The sequence below is a fragment of the Rhipicephalus microplus genome, chromosome 4 (assembly GCF_043290135.1).
Source record: "Rhipicephalus microplus isolate Deutch F79 chromosome 4, USDA_Rmic, whole genome shotgun sequence".
In the NCBI taxonomy this organism is placed as follows: domain Eukaryota; kingdom Metazoa; phylum Arthropoda; class Arachnida; order Ixodida; family Ixodidae; genus Rhipicephalus; species Rhipicephalus microplus.
The window spans coordinates 184,973,296-184,993,986 of NC_134703.1; the positions used below are offsets into that span (position 1 = coordinate 184,973,296).

The 20,691-nt window shown below is 47.9% G+C and overlaps 1 protein-coding gene across 1 annotated transcript; it reads left to right on the forward strand.

Moving 5' to 3' along the window:
- The first annotated feature begins 502 nt into the window (after positions 1-502).
- Positions 503-1,114, forward strand: LOC119173013 (uncharacterized). Its single transcript, XM_037424143.1, has one exon. The coding sequence runs from the start codon at positions 503-505 to the stop codon at positions 1,112-1,114; it is 612 nt and encodes a 203-aa protein (XP_037280040.1).
- The last annotated feature ends 19,577 nt before the right edge of the window (positions 1,115-20,691 follow it).

The window sequence follows — 20,691 nt, forward strand, 5'->3', positions numbered from 1 at the left end:
GGGAACTGATCCGCCGGCTTTCACCTTCACAAGACGAGAAGGTGCGTCGCCTATTCGAACACGAAGAACTCGGGGACTGCAGGCCATCGCAGCTGCTGCGTTACACGCGTGACCTCTTGGGCAGCACCCCGGTCGACGACTTCCTCCTCCGTATCATCTGGATTCAGCGTCTACCCTCACATGCGCAGGCAATCCTCCAGGTGCAGCCGAATCTTCCGCTAGACCAGCTCTTTCACATCGCTGATCAAGTCGTCGAGATTTCGTTCCCAGCATCGCCTCTCACCGTCAACGCCGTTGACACCCGACAGTCCAGCAGCGAGCTCGCGCGCCGTGTCGAGAAAATCACCCGTCAGCTGGACTCAATTCAAAGGCGCCTGGATCAAAGCCCAAAGCTGCGTCCACAAAAACGCTACCAAAGCCAAGACAACAACGCCGCTTCATCGCACGGAAATGTTAACCGCCCCTGCTACTAGCATCGCCGCTTCGGGGACAAAGTCCGGAAATGTCAACCACCTTGCTCAGCTGGACGTCAGGGAAACTTCAACGGCAGCCCGTAGCGACGGCCGCGAGCTGCCAACTTAGAGGTCCTCGCATATTTGTCACCGACCAAGTCACAAAGCGGCGGTTCCTCGTCGACTATGACTCCGACATATGTTGCTTTCCCCGAACCTTCCTGCGTGACAAACGTCCTCGCACGTCCTCTGAGCTCAGCGCGGTGAACCATTTGAGCATCAAGACCTACGGCTCGCTCCCCTTTAACAGCAACTTCAAAAACCTCTGTCGAGATTTTTTATGGAATTTCGTCATCGCCGACGTCACAGAGCCGATAATCGGGCCCGACTTCTTAGCCTACTACAGTCTTCTACCTGACTGCCGATATGACCGACTTTTTGACGCTACAACAGGTTTCTTCACGCCGGGCCAATGTGCGACCACCCTACAGCCTAACGTCAAGGCACTCACCATTGGGAACCAGTTGCCATACCATGATATTCTCGCAGAATTTCCCGACCTGACTCGAGCTAGCGGGCGTCCGCGAGAGGTGCGCCACTCAACCGTGCACTACATTCGTGCTAATCCCGGCCCCTGGTCTCATGCCGCGCCCGTCGGCTAGCCCCAGACCGCCTATGAATCGCACAGGCCGAATTCGAAGCCATGCTCCGCGAAGGTACTGCCCGCCGCTCGGAGGGACCATACGCCTAACCGCTTCATCTGGTACCAAAGAAGACCAATGGCTGGCGCCCTTGCGGAGATTATTGCGCCCTCAACGCCCGCACCGTCCCCGACAGGTACCCCGTCCGTCATATCTAGGACTTTCGGCTACGAGGAGATCGACAGGTACCCCGCCTGTTCCGCTACGAGGAGGTCGGGCCAGGGAACGTGCACGAGGCCGGGCCAAGGCCTTGACGCTGTGTGCAGACGGGCACACTCAGGGTTCGGCCCACGAGCACGCACAGGCCGAGGGCGTCCACCGTGGAGCGGGTCCCTTGGGTGCAGCGTCCCGGCATCAACTGCAGCGGAGTGGACCTCCGGGACTTCACGCGGCCAGACCAAGAACCGAGCTACGGGATCGGACAGACGGTCTACGGATGACGTCTTCGGCTCGACGACCTCATCGGCTCCGACAAAAAACTGTACGCTACTGCTTGACTATATCGCGTAGCACCCCTTATGTCAAATGTAACTTTTACTATTCGTTGAGTCCTGTCGCGTGCGTAAAGATGTCCTACGTGTGTTTGTCCACTTGCGTGCTGCATCCTTCTTTCTGGAGCGAATCCTGACCCAAACATAACATCACAGGAGGTGCTGGGTAAATTCGCCTCGGCTGCAGATTTTCAGCCGACACACCGAGCTACTTGGAGACAGCTACAGCTCCCACGGCAAGAAGCAGTTGCCGCCTGCGAGGACTATCTCCCGAGTACGGTCCTCTCTCTCAAGACGAGATGGCAACTTCAATTAACAACCAGGCGAGTCAAACTAACGAAGCCTATTCTTTTCTCCCGCATGTTTTTCATGCGCCGCAAACACCACGCTCATTTCATGGAGACATTTATGAAGATGTTGACGACTGGCTTGACCACTTCAATCGAGTTGCCAACATCAACAAATGGGATGAAGCTCGCAAGCTGCGGAGAGTTTACTTTGCGTTAGAATACTCTGCAAAAACGTGGTACGAGAATCACGAGGGTGCCTTTGCGACGTGGCATGAGTTCAGCCGACAGTTTTGTGATGCGTACCGCAGCACTGAAAGAAAACAGAGAGTAGATAGAGCAGGCTATCTCGTTTTGGAACCAACGACCCAACGAGAGAGTTTCGATGTTTGTCGAGGACATGCTTTGACTCTTCAAGCCTGCTGACCCTGCAATGTCCGAGGAAAAGAAGGTGCGGCATTTATAGCGTGGGGTAAAAGAGCAGCTCTTTGCCGGACTCGTGCGCAATCCACCGACGACTGTGGCAGAGTTCATAAATGAGGCAACCACAATGGAGCGTACTCTCCAGTACAGGTTGTCACAGTATGAACGCCACGACGTGACCCCTGCTGCATGCTTTATCGGGGCTGACAGCGAGAGGCATGCCCTCACTGAGTTCATAAGAAGCGTCGTGCGGAACGAGCTGCGCCACCTCCAAGCAGCGGGACCCCAACCACCCGATAGTGCTCTCGCAGACTTAATCCGCAATGAGATCCGACAAATGGTCACCCCACTCGCGCCAACAAGGCCTGGGGCCCCTGTGCTGATTTATGCGGTGGCTCTGCGATCTCCTGCACCACATGGGCCTGATCCCACCATGGGGAGAATGGATCAGGCTAGCCATCGATTCCAGGGTACCTCTTCGACTCCACCACCCGCCTCAAGGTTTCCGAGTGCACCAACTTATCGGTCGTCTGGATCGCGGCAGAACGCCACAAAGGCTAGCGTGTGGCGTACATCCGATAACCGTCCACTCTGCTACCACTGTGGCGAAGCGGGTCACGTCTACCGTAAATGCCAGTACCGCCAACTTGGTCTCCGCAGCTTTCCCCCTGATGCTCGGTGCCCGCGTTACGGTGAGCGTCCCCGCGACATCGAAGCGTACCTTACGGGCCAGCAAGCTCGTCGCCTTGTCAACGCCCCAAATCACGATCACCATCACCTCGCCGCCCCACGTCACCAAGCATTCCCTCGTCATCTTATGCTCCTTTCAGAGCCTGGTCACCGAGTCCCCACAGGGGAAACTAGAAACCGCGGCTCCTGGGGGTGAAGCCGCGTCCCAACGAACTGTCTAACAGCCTCCTTCGACGCAAAGACCCGACGAAGACCGTTCTGACTTTCCAGTCGTTTCCGAAAGTGATAAGACTGTTTCCGCCGATATCACCGTACACGTCGATAATCACGTCGTCACTGCCCTCGTCGGCAACGGCGCCGATTATTCGGTTATGAGCAGCGCCCTAGCATCCCAACTGAGAAAGGTAACTACCCCTTGGCAAGGACCGCCGTTGCGCACGGCCGGGGGCCAACTCGTCACGCCAACTGGAATGTGCACAGCCTGTGTTCGAGTCCGTGCTTCGACGCTCACAGGGTCTTTCCTCGTATTACCTGTGTGCTCCCGTCCACTCATTCTAGGGCTGGACTTTCTTCGCGAACACGGCGCAATTATTGACCTACGAGACTTGCAGGTGTCGTTCAAGAACCCGTTTCAACCTGAACCGGAAAACTCCCGCTCATCGAAGGCTGCCCGACGTGTATCCTCCGAATTTGTTACTCTGCCTACCCGCAGCAGCCTTTTTATCAACGTTGAATGTGACCAAGACGTCCCCGATGCTGTAATTGCAGAAGGAAACTTGTCCCTACTTTTTTCACAACAAATCTGCGTTGCCCGAGGTATTGTTCAGCCCAGTAGAAAGCAGGCTTGCCTATTAGTCACGAATTTCAGCGAGGAGTATCGCCATCTTACCAAACACACTGCGATCGCATACCGATTGCTGACGTCCCTGGTCCCTCAACATTATCTGCTCTTTCGTCGTGCGACGATTGCGCCATGACATTTGCAAGCACTCTCGACGTAAACCAGATCCTACCGTCTGCACAACGGGAATATCTTTTGAAGCTACTCTGCTCATTTCGGGACTGCTTCACTACGACTTCGAAAGTTAACCAAACACCGCTTGCCAATCATCGTATCATCACCGACCCTACCGAGAGACCCATTCGACAGCATGCCTACAGACTCTCGCAAAAAGAACAAGACGTTATACGCCAACAGATCCAGCAGATGCTCAAGGACGATGTCGTCCAGCCATCGACCAGTCCCTGGGCGTCCCCTGTTGTGTTAGTAAAGAAAAAGATGGTACTCTGCGATTTTGCGTCGACTACCGAAAGTTGAATAAGATCACGAAGAAAGACGTGTATCTTTTACTACGAATAGACGACTCGCTGGACCGCATTCGCAATGCTCGTTACTTTTCTTCCATGGGTCTACGCAGCGGCTATTGGCAAATATCTGTTGATGAGCGCGACCGGGAAAAGACCGCCTTCAATTCTCCTGACGGAATCTACGAGTTCAAGGTCCTTCCATTCGGCTTATGCTCGGCACCAGCTATTTTTCAAAGAATGATGGACACGGTTCATTCTGGGCTAAAATGGCAATCGTGTCTTGTCTACTTTGATGAAGTGGTCGTCTTCTCGGACACGTTTGAGCAGCACGTCCAGCGCTTACAGGTAGTTCTTCAGGCGATTCGAACAGCTGGACATTCTCTCAAACCTGAATAATGCCACTTTGCATCACGCCTTTCAGCATCACGCCTTTGACACGCTACGAAACTATCTCCAAGCTCCACCTGTACTTGGTCACTTTGACGATAACGCTGCGACAGAGCTACACACGGTTGCCAGCAACGTCGGACTTGGAGCTGTACTGGTTCAATGGAAAAATGGCGTAGAGCACGTGATTGCCTATGCAAGTCGAACACTATCATCTGCAGAGAAAAACTGCTCTGCAACAGAAAAAAATGCTTAGCCGTTGTTTGGGCTATAACAAAGTTTCGCTCTTATTTATACGGTCGACCATTCCGAGTAGTTAGCGACCGCCATTCTTTATGCTGGCTCGCCAACCTCAAAGGCCCTTCTGGTCGTCTAGCACGCTGGAGCCTTCGGCTGCAAGAATTTGACGTTAAAGTCATTCACAAGTCAGGACGCAAACACACTGATGCTGACTGTCTCTCACGTGCACCAATTGGAAGTACGAACGCGGACGTTGAAGAGGACGATACATTCCTTTTCTCTGTGTCAGCAACTGACTTGGCTCAACAACAACGCGACGACATGAAGCTAAGCCCGCTGATTGACTACCTTGAAGGCCGAAAACGCAGCCTTCGTCGAAACTTCGCACGTTCGCTGGCCTCGTTCTGCATCAGGGATGGAGTCCTCTATAAGAACAATTTCGACCATACCCAGGCTACTTACCTACTGGTTGCGTCGACCTCGCTTCGGGACGATATTTTACATGCTTGTCACGACAAACCATCATCCAGACACCTTGGCTACATGCGCACATTGGAAAGAATTCGCCGCTCATACTACTGGCCCCGCCTCGCGAAGACAGTCAAGCAGTACGTCCGCACATGCCGCGACTGCCAACGCCGTAAGACTCCACCTGTTCGACCAGCAGGACGACCACAGCCCATCGCCACGCCGAAGACACCATTTCATCAAATTGGCATTGACTTGCTCGGCTCATTTCCCACCTCTTCGTCTGGAAACCGGTGGACTGTGGTTGCCACCGTTTATTTAACGCGTTGCAGCGAAACAAAAGCCCTGCCCAAATCTACCGCAGCCGAAATCGCACAGTTTTTTTGTCACCAGCATTGTACTCCGTCACGGAGCGCCAGCTTTGATAATTACTGATCGTGGTACAGCTTTCACCACAGAGATGCTTAAAGAAGTGCTGAGACTAAGTGGTACAGAACATCGGAAAACTATAGGTCATCACCCCCAAACAAATGGACTCACTGAACGGTTGAACAAGACCATTACAGATATGCTGTCAATGTATGTGGCCGTTGATCACAAGAACTGGGATGATATACTCCCTAACGTAACTTTTGCTTACAATACAGCAGTCAAAGAGAGTACAGGTTTCACCCCTTTTTGCTTAGTTCATGGTCGAGAGGTCACTACAATGCTCGACGCAATGCTCCTTTCCAACAACTTGAGCATGTTCAACACGGACGCTGCATTGTTCGCTCAACGCGCCGAGGAGGCCCGTCAACTCGCCGGATGCCGTATTGAGGCTCGCCAAACTGCCGACGCACACCGCTACAACCTTACACACCGAGAGGTTACCTTCCAACCAGGCGATGAAGTTTGGGTGTGGACTCCCATCCGACAGAGTGGTCACTCTGAGAAGTTGCTTCGGTGCTACTTCGGCCCTTACAAAGTTTTGCGCCGACTCAGTGACGTTACGTATGAAGCTCTCCCTGAGGGCACCTCAAGACGTTCCCGTCGGTTTCCACAAAATGATGTGGTTCACGTGTCAAGACTGAAGCCATATTTCTCCCGTCATCCATCGAACGTAGACTAACTTACCATGCAATGACTATTTTTTGTCACTTTGGTTTCTTTATTGTCTTATGTACTTACTCCTTTCTTTGTTGAGTACTTCTTTGACGCCAGCCCATTTTGGCCTTACGACGGAGTTGTTGGGTTCCACGGCAGCATCTTTTTTTGTCATTTTTTTTCAACGCTCATTACCAGCATCGAGCCGATGCTTTTCGAGGAGAGGGAGTAATGTCACAGGTAATAGGTATGATCCATCAACTGTAGGTGGAATATCTGGGAAGTGGAGAAAGAAGAGGGCTTTTGCGTCCTGGTCTGAGGGCAAGCAACACGTCGTTTCGTCACTGTCTGTTATTACGTTCGCGGCAATATACACCGACCATAAACCTATCACTTACGCCTTCTCCCAACGCCGCGAAAAATTTCCACCGGTCCAGCAGAACCATCTGTCTTTCATCGCTTAAATCACCACAGATATCCGCCACATCAGCGGAAAGGAAAACATGGTCGCCGACGCACTCTCTCACGTCTCGGCTGTCGAGTTACCAACCGTTACAACCGATGCCCTCGCCGAAGCTCAGAAAACGAACACTGAACTCCAGCAGCTCCTCGAGAATGGCTGTTCCCTTCAACTTCAAAAAGTTACCATCCCTGGGACAACGAACGCTCTCTACTGTGACATATAAACAGGACGAGTGAGACCATACGTCGCTTCTTTGCGTCGCCAAAGCCTCTTTGACCAGTTACACAACCTCAGTCATCCCAGCATCCGCGCTTCTACAGGCCTCGTGACTGACCGGTACGTGTGGCCTTCAATGCAACGGGACTGCCGCACCTGGGCATGCACAAGCATGCAATTCCAGCGCGCCAAAATCGCCCGGCACGTCACGTCGCCACTCGGAGAATTCCCCCTCCCGACGGAACGGTTCCAGCACGTCCACATCGACATCATTGGCCCCCTCCCACCAGCCGGCCCTTACCTCTATTGCCTCACCGCCATCGATCGTTACACTTGTTGGCCCGAGGTGTGGCCGCTCGAAAGGATCACGGCAGAAAACGTCGCATCAGCCTTCTTCTCTGGCTGGGTTTCACGCTTCGGCACTCCTCGTCGAGTCACCATTGATCAAGGAAAGCAATTCGAATCTCAACTTTTTAGGCTCCTCGGGCTCTCCACCGTGTTCGAGCGTTCACGGATAACTAGCTACCACCCTCGCGTCAACGGGATGATTGAACGGTTTCACCGCTAGCTCAAGGCAGCCTCATGTGCCACCCTCACTCAACCTGGCTCGAAGCTCTTCCCGCCATCGCTCGCGGTCTGCGCGCAACTTTCAAGCCAGACATTCAAGCCACGCCCGCGGAACTCGTATACGGGGAGCCGCTTCGCCTACCTGGAGAACTCCTCTCCACTCCGACTTCTGATGTAACCAGCTCGAAGCCTGCAGACTTCGTCGCTCGACTCCGTCGCACAATGGGCGCGCTGCACCCCTAACCCGCGGCTCGCCACACCAAGCCGACCCCGTTGGTGCTTAAGGACCTGGCAACATGCTCGCACGCCTTCCTCCGCGACGACACCGTATGCGCACCTTTCCAGCCGCCTTAATCCAGATTTTACAAAGTCATTGGTCGCGACGACAAAACATTCACCCTGAAAATCAGTGGAAAGGATGTACGCGTTTCCATCGACGGCCTAAAGCCATCATACACCCTGTCCCTGGAGCCTACCCACCCCCGCACGCCTCCCGTGATTCGCCGACAACAGCCCCCAACTTCTAGGCTCGCACCCTACACCAACCGACTTCGACGCCAGGTACGGGTCCCCAAACAGTCTTCAACCCTGACGGCTCCTATATGCGTGGGGGGGTGGTGTGGCGAAACAGGGCGGTGCCACTTCTGCGCCTGCACGCCACGGCGATGCCTGCAAACACGGGCGCCCGCGATAAGAACACTCTCGCCCGAAAGAAGCAAGAAAACTGGGTGTTCCCCGATTCAGAGGCAGTCGTTATAGAACCTTCAGTGCGGAAACAATAAAGGTATGTTATCCCACACACTCAATACGCCGAAAAGCTCCTCAGCTACTTCGCATAAACACCAGTCACCAACAAGATGCAAACGCACGACGTTACAACCTTCGCCATCGAAACGTCACCTACCACCCTGGGGACTAAGTGTGGGTGTGGATCCCTGTCCGGCGACCAGGCTTATCCGAAAAACTCTTAAGCCATTATTTTGGACTGTACAAGGTTCTTAGACGTGTCACAGATGTTACCTACGAGGTATTTCAGGACGGCACAGCGTCTTTTTGTTGACAGCTTCGGTCCGAAACCGCGCATGTCGTTCGGCTGAAGCTCTACTTCACACAGTAGCCTTTGTGGTTTCACGTGCTACGACCTGCCGTGACTTTGCCTTGCTGCTGCTGTTTGTGTACTCCTTTTTTATGCCTTTTCTTTTTGCGCTTGGCGCAAGCGTTGGCGAAACTTTCTCATTTGCGCTGCGAGTACTGGCACTCTTCCTCTTTTGGTTCTCTATATCTGCGTGTGTATGCCTTCATTATTTTTTCTTTACGAGCATCGAGTCGATGCTTTCAAAGCGGGGGGGGGGGAACAATATTCCCGCATAATTTTCTTGGGTGAGATCGATGAGTCAAAGAGGACAAAGACGATCTATCTGAGCTGCTGCTTGGCTAGTCGACTCAACGAGCCCATTGTATCAAGTTTGTCGTGCGTAACGTGACAATATATTACCGTGCAGGGTGGCAGGAATAGCCTGAAGTGGGTAGAGATAGAAGAACAGCTGAGAGACCAGAGACCGATGGTATTTGGTTTTGTAGAAACACACATACCATCGGTTAGGGACATGGAACAACCTCCAAACAACCCGGACTACGCGTGAGAATATTGTAATAGAACAGAATTCAGCAGAAAGGGGGGTGGTTATTAGGCATTCATTCATAAAAGTACACAGTTGCAAATGGTCAGCAGGAGTGCAAAGAACATTTAGTGCTAAAAGAAACAGTCGCAAGATAAATGACGCTCCTGGTTTTTGTTTACTTGCGGACAGGGGCAAAAACCAGAGAGGAAAATCAATAATTGGTGCAGTGCATAGAAAATGACACTGACGAACTAGGAGACGAGTGCGAGGTAACTATATTAGAAGACATGAATGGGCACTTAGAAGGTCTGGATGGATATACTGACGCACAGGCAGAATGCTATTGGATATGTGTGAAAAGAATGATTTAATCATTTGCAACCGCACCGAGAAATGCGAAGGGAAGATGACATGAGAGGTGGGAAGGCTGCAGTCGACGATAAATTACACAATAATGTCATATTAGATGTATGATGGCATAAAGGGTTATAAACATGGATGAATATGGGTTCAGAGGCTTAGGTATTGATCACAAACGTATCAAGCTGGGTTTTGGAAGAGAAATGAAATCGAAAAGGCAACCACGCGGAAATATTGATTCAGAAAGGCAAATCGAAATAGCAACTAAAGAAATTCAGAAAATATCACCGAGGACACTAAAACAGAGTCGACAAACACAAATAAAAATTCATTGTTTGAGTTAGAGCTTGCTAAAGTACGAGTCAAATCAACCGTGAAAAGCAGACACAAACCCAAGAGCTCGTGGGTTATGAGGAAGTTGAGAGAGGCAGAGTAAGACGTCAGGAAGCCTCCAGAGAAAACAAGGATACCAAACAGAAGGGTGAACCCGAAGATGACGTAAAAGAAGTGATAACGCTTTGAGCTGCAGAAGGGAGGCGTCCGATTTCATCAGTGAAAAGATCAGAAGAAAAGGGGCCCAATGATTGGAGGAAGTAAACAAAAAAGATATAAAGGCAGCTGCAAAGTATCGGAACCATCTTAAATCTTAAAGTAACAAGACAAGCATGAAACACAGGTTTATAACTATAGATCAAAGGGTCAGACTAAATGGAGATGAGGCAATGGATTATATATAAACAATGATGACAAAAAAATTCGAACACCAAAAAAGCGCTGCATGCACCGTACCAGATGAGGATGGACGAATTACCTCAGTGGTTCCACTGGGACAATGAGGGGGGGAAGAGCAGAGAAAAGAGTTCCTAACAGCACATCAACAGGCCCTGACGGCATCCAAATTATGCAAAAAAAAGGAAATAGGACTCAACGCTAAGGAAGGAAGAAGAGAGGCAGCAAGCAAAGCATTAATGGATGGTGAAGCTCCCAATGGGTAGAAACTGAGCAGGATGAGCATGACCTATAAAGGAAAGGGGGACAAAGCCGATATAAACTACTGTCGTATAACAGTGACATCAGTACTTTAGAGGCTGGTGATGCAGATAGCGTAGTAAAGACTACAGACATGGGTGGAGAATGAGGGGGTGCTGGTAGAACTACAAAACGGGTTCCGTAGACGAAGGAGGTTGGAGGCTTATGTGATTTCATTGATGCAGTGTAATCAAATAGCGGAAAAAGAACACAGGTCCCCATGGCTGACATTTCTAGATAACAAGGGAGCTTACGATAGTGTGATTCAAAAAGACAAGTGCGGAACACTGAACACGCTAGATGTAGAAGATAGGATAACTAATATTCTAAAAGATATGTATAAAAGTAACATGGTAGTTATCAAATGGGAAGAACAGGTATCTGAACCTTTAGAGATACAACGCGGGCTTTGTTATGTTAGATCTTTGGTATTTATAGCTCCAGGGAAAAGACGCCAAATTAGAAGGGAGTCGACCCAGATTCAGCCTCCCTTTTGCCAAGCAAGAAAAACACGTTGAACAGTCATTACCAGCATTGATGTATGCAGACTATCTAGATTTAATAGGTGACAACAACGAAGATCTGCAGGGATTGATAGACATCTGTGGTGATGAGGGAGATAGGTTAAATTTGAAGTTCTGCAGAAAAAATTCGGCAATTGGGATTTTTATAGATAACGAATGCAGTAGGCATAAGATACAGGATGTCACGCTATAAAGTGAATAAATACAAATACTTGGGCGTATGAATAAATAACGGGGCTGAGTATATAAGGGAGCACAAAAGATATGTTTTGATTAAGGGCACAAGGACTGCAGCTGTAATGAAAAATAGGGCACTTTGGAACTACAATAGGTATGACGCTGTGAGAGGATTTAGAAAGGTGCTATGGTCCCGGGTTTGACGTTCGACAATTCAGTCTTGTGCATGAAATCAGAAGTACAAGCAAGATTAGGAGTTAAACAATGGGGCATAGGTAGACTTGCTTTGGGAGCACACGGGAATACTCCAAATATGGGGCTCATGAGGACATGGATGGACATCGTTTGAGTGCAGGGAAGGTAGCAGCAAGATAGACTTTGAGGGCCGATTGAGAAAAATGGGAGAGGAGCGTTGGGCTAGAAAAATGTTCAGTTACTTGTACATGAAGGATGTCGTTACTAAATGAAGGAAACGAACTCGAAAATCACCAAGCAAGTATTTAGACAGCAGCAGAATACCAAGCCAAAAGGAAATATCGCTTAAGAAGAACGTTACGGAAACAGAGAGGAACATGTGGAAGATGGAAATGCTTACGAAATCATCATTGGAGATCTACCGAACTTTCAGGCAGGACCTTGCAAGGGAAAAGATCTAAAACTATTGTCAGTGTAGTTATCTGCTTTTCGAGGCTAGAGTAGGATAATTGCGGACCAAGACACACCGAGCGAAATATGAAGGCACACACACCATGTAGTCCATGTGCAGAGGAGGAAGAAACGGCTGAACAATGGATAATGTTCTGTAAAGGGCTCCACCCTTTAGTCGAAGATAATGGTGCCAAAGTTTTTAAAGCCTTAGGGTTTAGGGACCGTGAAGGCATAATAGACTTTAAACGGGTAGGATCTGATTGGTGGCTACAATCGAAGCTCGAGTAAAATTCAATCTTTAAACACACAGTGATAGTACTTAACTTCACGGCTAGGTGGTGCGAGCCACCGCCTGATCTAAACTGCACAGCCGGATACATCCATCTGACCCAATCGCTCCTCGCGCTATTTTCGCCGCTGCCGCCTAAGTAAAGTGTCAATCAGTGACGAGCGCGGTAGTCGCCGTAGCAATGTAAGGGGCTCGTTTGCTTTATTTTTTTTTGTCCGTCGTTTTTCCCGCACCATCGTTTTTCCGAGTGCGAGTTGTGAGCGCTGATGACCTGACAACGGCGCCATGGACTGCGAACGCTTTTTAGAGGAGGTTAGGCTCTAGACATTTCGCTATGTTAAGACGATGCCCGATTGCAAGAGAAGGAAGCAAAAATGAACTAATGTGATGATATAGAATCTGTTTGGATTAACCACCAGTAAGCTGTAGTTGCGTCGCTCATTGCATGTTGAGTGCGAATGAATTCACCAACTACTGCTGGAACACAGAAACACGTGCAGGAATACGATGCAGAAGCAACAGCAGACACGTTATTGCGGCTAGGTTGAGCATTGCGAGGAGGTAGTTATCGTCTGCCATTGTCCGCACAACTGCACCGGAAAGTCGAAGAGCTCAGAAAAGACGACGAAAAAGCGCGCGAAATCTCGCGAGCCGCTCTGAGACCGCTCGAGACTGTTGTCACGTGACTCCTACAGATGTGCCCAGCGTGCCGCTTATCACTGCGGGGAGGGAGGGGGGGGGGGCAAAGACGTGCTTTATGCCGCGAAAGGACGCTTTCCACCAGTGTATTCGTACCTTTAGCATGATATCTATCTCCCTCAAAATGAAATTTTACCTGCGCTTCCCCTCCCTCAAATCAAGGTGGATGCTTCAGCTGAAAAAGGCTGGAATGGTCAACAAGTAACTGCCAGACTGATGAAGTACTAGCAAAAAGAAGTTTGCAACAAATCACGCACCTGTCTTTTTGTTTTTTTCAACATAGGACCAATTGCAATATGGGAAATCAACCCGCTTTATTGGGCTTATCTACGCATGCAGAAAGCGGTTGCAGATAAAAGTTCCTTGAAGATCAGCGTGTCATTTACTTTGAAGAGCAGTATGTCTTGTTTAGATCGTACGTGGAAGGAGAGCGGGAAAGCCACAATTTCTGATTTGAAGGGGGGGCTGGGGGAGAGTCCACTGGAACTTCGGTGGTTGCTGCAATATCATTCTGAGCTGCGTCTAGAGAGGTTCATGCTGTGCCCGCGTGCAAATGCGAATCTGTCTAGGCGCTTCCACGTACCATTTGGCTGAAAAGAAAAGGAGAACTTTCTTCGTGCCAATATGCAAAGGCGGATGCAAGACCCGCGAAGAAAAGCTATTCTCCCGCGGAACAAGTACGCCTGCAAGAGTGGGCACAAAACATTAGAAGAAGAGACATGGATCTTAACGAGACGTGTGTTGTGTTTTCGCGACATTTTGTTGACCGCTATGTCAACCTTCGAGCACGTGATCAACGGCGAGGTTGTAGGAATTGATCGCGAACGACCAGCATTTTGATTTTTCTTCAAAGCTGTGATTCGAACTAATTGGTTGCACAGTACTTAGGTGGCGGCTCACTGGGGACGTGACGAAGTTTTGCGCATTCACTAAGCCACACTTTTTCACAAAGTCACTGAATAAGAACGTGGCCTCAATACGCGGCAAACAAAAACACCTAAAAATGCAGCAGTGCCAGTAACCACGGTTCAAACCTCACGCAAGAATTGCGATTTTGTTCCCAAATGTCAATGGAAATTGGGGCACTGAGAAATTAAAGTTTGCATCAAGCTGTTGCTTGACTTTTAATTATTGTTTTTCCTTTTTCATGGTAATGTATGTTCATTTGGCTTGTTGGAGCTTCATAATGTGTTGAATATTTATTCCTCACGCCTGCATAAATTTCAACGTATTGCGGTTTGACGCTCGTTTGAAATATTTATTTATGATTTAGTGTTTATTTCATGGAGCTATCTTTATGGGGCTCTCTTTATCTTTTTGTCATTGTTTGCCTGCATTCTGCGCCAAAACACTGGTCTTTGCGTCTTTTTATGTGGTTGTAGTATTTCGTTTTTGATGTAGGCGCAGTAAAATTATATGGTTATTTATGTCTTCATACTCAAACGCAACTGTGTGGAAATGAATTATAATAAACTGGGACTGAAGCCCTGAATCTCCTATATCTTAGTTCCGTACGCGCTTTATATCCCGTTTGTATGTGCTGTTCAGATGAAGATAACCTGGTAGCATACAGCGAAAATCTGTTTTTTTCCCTTCGTTTACAATTTATCGGCACCCCGTGTGACCGGAACAGCAAGTTTGCACCGTTACCACAAAGTTTGGTTCAAACGAGAAACACTCAAGGGCGCGTACGCGGACACTTTAATGCCGCGTGCCAACGGGCGCTTGTGCCTTATGGTGACTGTATCGTAAAATCTTTCAGCTTTTTCGCCTCGTTCACGACATTAGGAAAACCTTACTAGCCATTATAGACTTACCAGGTACCGCCACAGCACCTACAGCGAGCGAAGCGTGGTGCGGTGCGTTGGCACGGAGACACAGACGGGCAGCATTACTAAGGCTAGTCAAACATCTGCTTCGCATCTAAAACCATTCGGTATCGGTGTGACGAGTGGTCTTGATTGGCTGTGCTATCAGTTAGCTCGTTCTCAGTTTCGTACCCAAATACGTGCGCCGTTGGCTGTCTTGACTGACGTCATCAATCCCAACGCAGCCCTGGCGCTCAGCACGCGCACATCAGTTTTTAGTCAAACCTTCAACACTAAAAACTGCAGAGGGTCTAGTTACTCTTCAGAGTGTTTTTCTATTCTCCAAGAATTTCAGATAGAGTACAAATGATTTTCACTCTCTATGAAACGAAAGGGTGAAACAGCTTTCTACTCTTCCTATTTTTGAGGGAGCTAAATTCCGAAATACTCTTCAGGCATGAGAGAGTAAAACAAGGTTATACTCTTGCTCTTGATTGCTTTTAGATGCGTAGGCACACTGCAAGTGATTAGCGCTACCTACTAACCATATATATATGCAGTAAAATGTCCTGCATTTGTTTGCGAAGGCATTAGAGACGATTAACAAAAAGAACAGCGTTTCCAGAGCAAGTCAGTGAATTTCAGCGCACTGGAAGGCACTTGAAACTCTTAATATCCATGTTTTTAGCTTTGGATCTGTGTAGCCAAATAAACGAATACTATCTAATTCAATCGGTCACGATCGAAAGTTTACACAAACGACTATGACGTCCTCTTTTTATTATTATCCACGTTTTTAGCTACGACCTTCGCACAAGGGAGACGGTGCCGTAAGCCTAACGAATGGTACGGCTACAGTGAAGTATGGCGGCTTTAGTCGTACAATATCAACCAGAATGACCGAAAATATGTCCAAGGGGTTAAAAGAAAAATTAAGTTATTTAATTTACACTTCTGATGCGCAATGTTTAGTAAGCAGAAATGACTAACAACTTAGTGAGTAAGTGTAAATGACGTTCATATAATATTTTGGGCTAACCTCCCGTTTTCTACAGTAAAACGTGTCGAAGAGACGTTTTGATCTCGCGAAGATCAAAACAAACACAGTAAATACATTACCAACAGTGTTTTGAAAAGCGCGGAGACACTCAAATCTACGCGCCTAAACAAAAAATGCAGACATATTTTTAACATTTTAGTTATGACATTAAAAACTAAACGCCCACACGCCTCATTCAGCATGGGGTAGTGGCTAGCGTGACGGACTGGCAATCTGCAGTGTGTCTGGAGGTCAAAGGCTCGAGTTCCACACCACAGGTTTTTACACCTTTCTTTTTTGTAGTAGTAGTGCTTGTATTTAGCCATTCGTACCATCCGCGCTTGAGGAAGTTCGTTAAAAACAACGAAAAATCCCAATCGCCCAAGTTCTGTTATTTTTTTACTGAGGAGTACTGTTACTCTCTCCGGTGGGGTCATGCTACTCTGCTTCAGGCAGCGTATGTTAATCTGTTGAGGGGGAGTGCTTTGACCCGTTATGGTGGAATTTCTGAACTCTGCCTCTAAAAAAGGTGGTTTATCTAGAAAAGAGAGTGATATATGAAACAAGAAAGTATGCTCCCAAAAAGAGCGCCCAGCACTTTCTCAGTTTTTAGTGTACATTAGTAAGCCGCGGACAACCCTTGAAGTGCACTGACCGTGAAAAGGCGAGATAGCTCGCATTCTCGGGCCGATGGTGTAGTCCGGGGACCAAAACAGACTTAGGTGTACGAGAATCGGCAGGAAATGTGTACCGAGAATTGGTAGCCTTCCAAGCCGCGCTAAATTGCGAACGGGAAAGTAAAGGCTGCTGGCGGGCAGATGCTTCAAACTATGCAAGTTAGCTCGGCTGTTGCAACTGATGTCAAACGCTCGCAAAAACGCCGTGCCATACCAGTGCCAATGGGAGCACAATAGCGTGAACGTGACCATTACGGGAGCGCATTCGCCTGCGCGAACGCCCGCCTTCTGCTGGAGTGTCTCCTGTGCCACCTAGGTTGTGGCTGTGGAGTCTGTAACCATCTGTGGTTCGAGAAAAAGCCACTGTGATTAACAAATTCTGATACGCATTTTACAGCCCATTACACCCATCCCTAACCGTAATCATGCGAGGCACATTGCGCGGCATATGAAATAAACACTCCGCTAAACCCAAGCCGATTGTGTGCCTAACCTCAATAAGAAACACGAATATGAGCTAAATAAATGTAAAAGGCATCAGTGAAGTGTCCCGTTGGACGCACTGTTGAACACCGGGGCCACGCGTTTCAGCTTTCGCTGATTAACCATTTGTACTCGGTACATAGGCCGTGATACGTAAGCTGTAGTTTATCTGTTTACAATCCCAAGCAAGCTACCGCACTCAAATGCTTCCCCTACAGTTTTGCTCCTCTTTCCCCCACTCCCCAAGGGTCGCAGTTTTGGTGTCCCCGCCTGAGAGACAGTTACTGCGTCATTTAAACCCACTTTTCAGGCTCTTTCATGTCAAGAATATCTTGCCTCCATTTACTGTTTCTAATCGATGGTGTGGGAGGTTATAACTGAACAGTGAACAATGCAGACCTCGCTGCCTATCACTCTGCTTGCATTGAGCTTCTTTGATGACTTGGCGTTAGCGTTGCCTTCAGGCATCTCATAGACAGGATGGTCTATGAGACTAAGAGTCGTTCAACACTCACCTCACACCGAAGCTCTTTAATCTGCGAGATATGCCTATCTTTTGTGCGCATGTTTCCACCTGTTTCGTGAGAGGAGAGACTTCACAATGGCCTCAATTGAGACAAATTTGTTTTGTGCGTTAGGTTTTCTTATGGCGTTCCAAGAGTTTGTTATGTCAGCAGAAGAGCTAGCTCTACTTTATGAAAACGACTTGTAAGAAAAGAATCAATAATACTTCTACTATACTATCATACCTAAACACGTTCTACCTACACTACTATGCTAGGGTTATAACAAGGTGTATGTCTAGCGTATATTCTCACGGCCACGTGTACAATTTTGTGGTTACTGGTGTTTCGGTGCTTAGTATTTGTTACTATTCATTTGTGTATCATATACTGGTTTCAGTCTGTACAAGTGAATACTTGCCGCAATGTCAGTGCTCATCTTTTAATTACCGATGGGCATAATGCGTGTTTCCCTTAGCAAAGTAAAATGCTGTGTGTGGAACATGTGTATGGCATGTGCGTGCAACACCATTCCTATCAGGAGTGAAGACATTCTTAATTGAAAACGTGTGTACGTGAAGATTATGACTACAATAGAAAAATAATGAGTTTCTGTTTGAAAATAAGCAATTGTTTTGTAGTTGTTGGTTACCATAGTTGCTTTGAAGCATAGGAAAAATAATTGCTGTGTAAATCTTCGCTGCCCATTAGCGGCTGTACTTTTACGCACGCATTGTGCGTCAACGTTTGCTTTTTAAACTTTAAAATGTTAAGGCTCATTTTTCGAATCCCTCTTTTATGTAATATTGCCACATAGGTACTCTAAAAACTAAACACTATGAATGTTCCCTGAATAGATTACCAGAGAATTGTAATATTGTTATGCTGTTCGAAAAAAGGCAAGACGAGTGTTGACTTTCAAAAAAAAAAATCTTAGCGTATCAATGAAGTGAATGATGATGAGTGGGGCCAAGCATCCGTCTGCCTGTTCGTATAAGCGTCCATCCGTCCATGCGTGCGATTGCGATAGAGAACGCAGATGGGGCGCGAGTAACACGGACGAGACGTGAGGCAAGGAAGCCGAACGCCAGCGTCTTCGACGCGCCCGCCGCTTAGCTCCGTCCATGCCCCTTCAACAATCCGCCACGTACGGCGACTGTACAGGAGAGTGAAAGAGGCACTTGTTCTTTGCGTATCCAGCCACAGCGCAAGCAGCAGCCAGTCGGAGAGTAGCGGCAGAGCGCCATCTGGATTACCTTCACTCAACTGCAGCTTCTATGTATTTGTATGAAGCAGCGCCGCTTATTATACTGTTTGGGAGGTACTGCCTGCTTTTATTTTTCGTCTCTTCTCTCAGTTACGCGTGACGCATGACAAGGTTAGACTGAAAAGAGCTTCACACTCAAAATAACAAAATACACATGTGTAAATACACTTGTGTATGGTACAAGAAATACAGTTGGGTGGTGGTTAGTAATAAAATCTATGCTGTGTTGCAGGGCGCAGGACGACGGAAATTATCATGGTTGAGCTGGTACCAGAAACGTTTAGGCGCTTCTGTGCATTAATGAAAAAAAGGCTACTTATTTTGTGGCGAACACCTTTCCTGTGGGTGACTGGATGGATCCTTCCGGTTGTTACTGCATACGTTATTCTGACAGTTTCCAATCTAAGTCCCTCTCTTGAGGCTCCACCAGAATACAGGTAATAATTTTCCTCTATTTATGCGTACAATGTTTAGGATGAAGCTGTGCAAATATTCAAGAATACACGTGAATGAGAAACTACTTAGGCACCATAAAAACACGTATACACACGTCGACTGTTGTCTGCATTTTAACGTTTAGCATAGAAACTATGGGACAGAATAGCAACTATGGAAGTTGTTGGCAACACATGTGTTGCATATTTTGAAGATATTAGAGGTGGATAGTAATGAATCGAAGTCTTCCACCCACCAAACAAAGGCACATCACAAGGCGGTGTGATCTCACCTTCACTTTTCAACATGATCGGTCTAGCCAAAAAACTTCTTGCTTCTATGCCGATGCTTCTATGCCGATGATATCAATATAAGGACAACCAAGCGTAGCTTTGCAGAAAAAGAAGAGCGACTCCAACTAGCAGCTATAGCAACCAAAGAATACACTAAAAGAGGACTTCAGTGCTCAGCAGACAAATCGGAACACATTCAATTCATCAAAAGTAAGAAAAAAAACAAAGAATAGACTTGAGCCTTTGCCTGGAGGTCAAGTTAGGAGGCACATTTATTCCACAGAAAGTTACCGTCGGAATTCTAGGATTGTGGCTACACTCCGAACAGCGATGTCTCCACACACTGAAAATGAATAAACGAACAGTTCGAAAAATTGTTCGTATGATAGTCCGAATAACAAACAACCGTGCTGGACTGAAAGTGAAACGCACTTCTTTTGGTAAGAGGGCTTAGTCATCACCAAATTGATGTATTCACTTCACTCTACTTCCACAACATCAATAGAGAAGAGAAAAAAAAAGAGACAAAATATCAAGGATGGCGTATACATAGGCTCTGCGACTACTACAAAGCACTGCAACTGCAAAGTTATTAGCACTTGCGCTCCAAAATACATTTGATGTGTTGGCTGAAGCAAAAGTAACCACTGAAATCAACCACCTGCTACAGACGCCAACCGGCAGAGAAGTTCTTCAGAGGATTGGCCTCGGTGAACAAATACGGGCCCATGAAAGAGCTAAGGAATTGTCGTGCTCAGTCAGATCCTGGTACAAGATATGTCCCCTACCTAAGAACATGGATCCAATCGTACATCTTTGAAGACGTAAATCAAGAGCAGCTTGACTTCATAAAACGGCAAAATATTCAAATACGACGAGATTTAGAGACGCTGTCCCATCATATCAGACAAACGCAAAGAACTTCGTGGCCATGGTCACAGGCCAAAAAGGAGACATTACAAGTTGTGCCTACATAGCACAAGTCTCTAATACAGAAGAGGAGGAGATAGCAATCGCACTGACAATCAAGGAGGGCAGGGAGCACAAAGCCCCACTGAA

Bases quoted from the DNA above. Each gene is read 5' to 3' on its own strand.
- LOC119173013 (XM_037424143.1), top strand. From the start codon at position 503: ATGTCAACCACCTTGCTCAGCTGGACGTCAGGGAAACTTCAACGGCAG.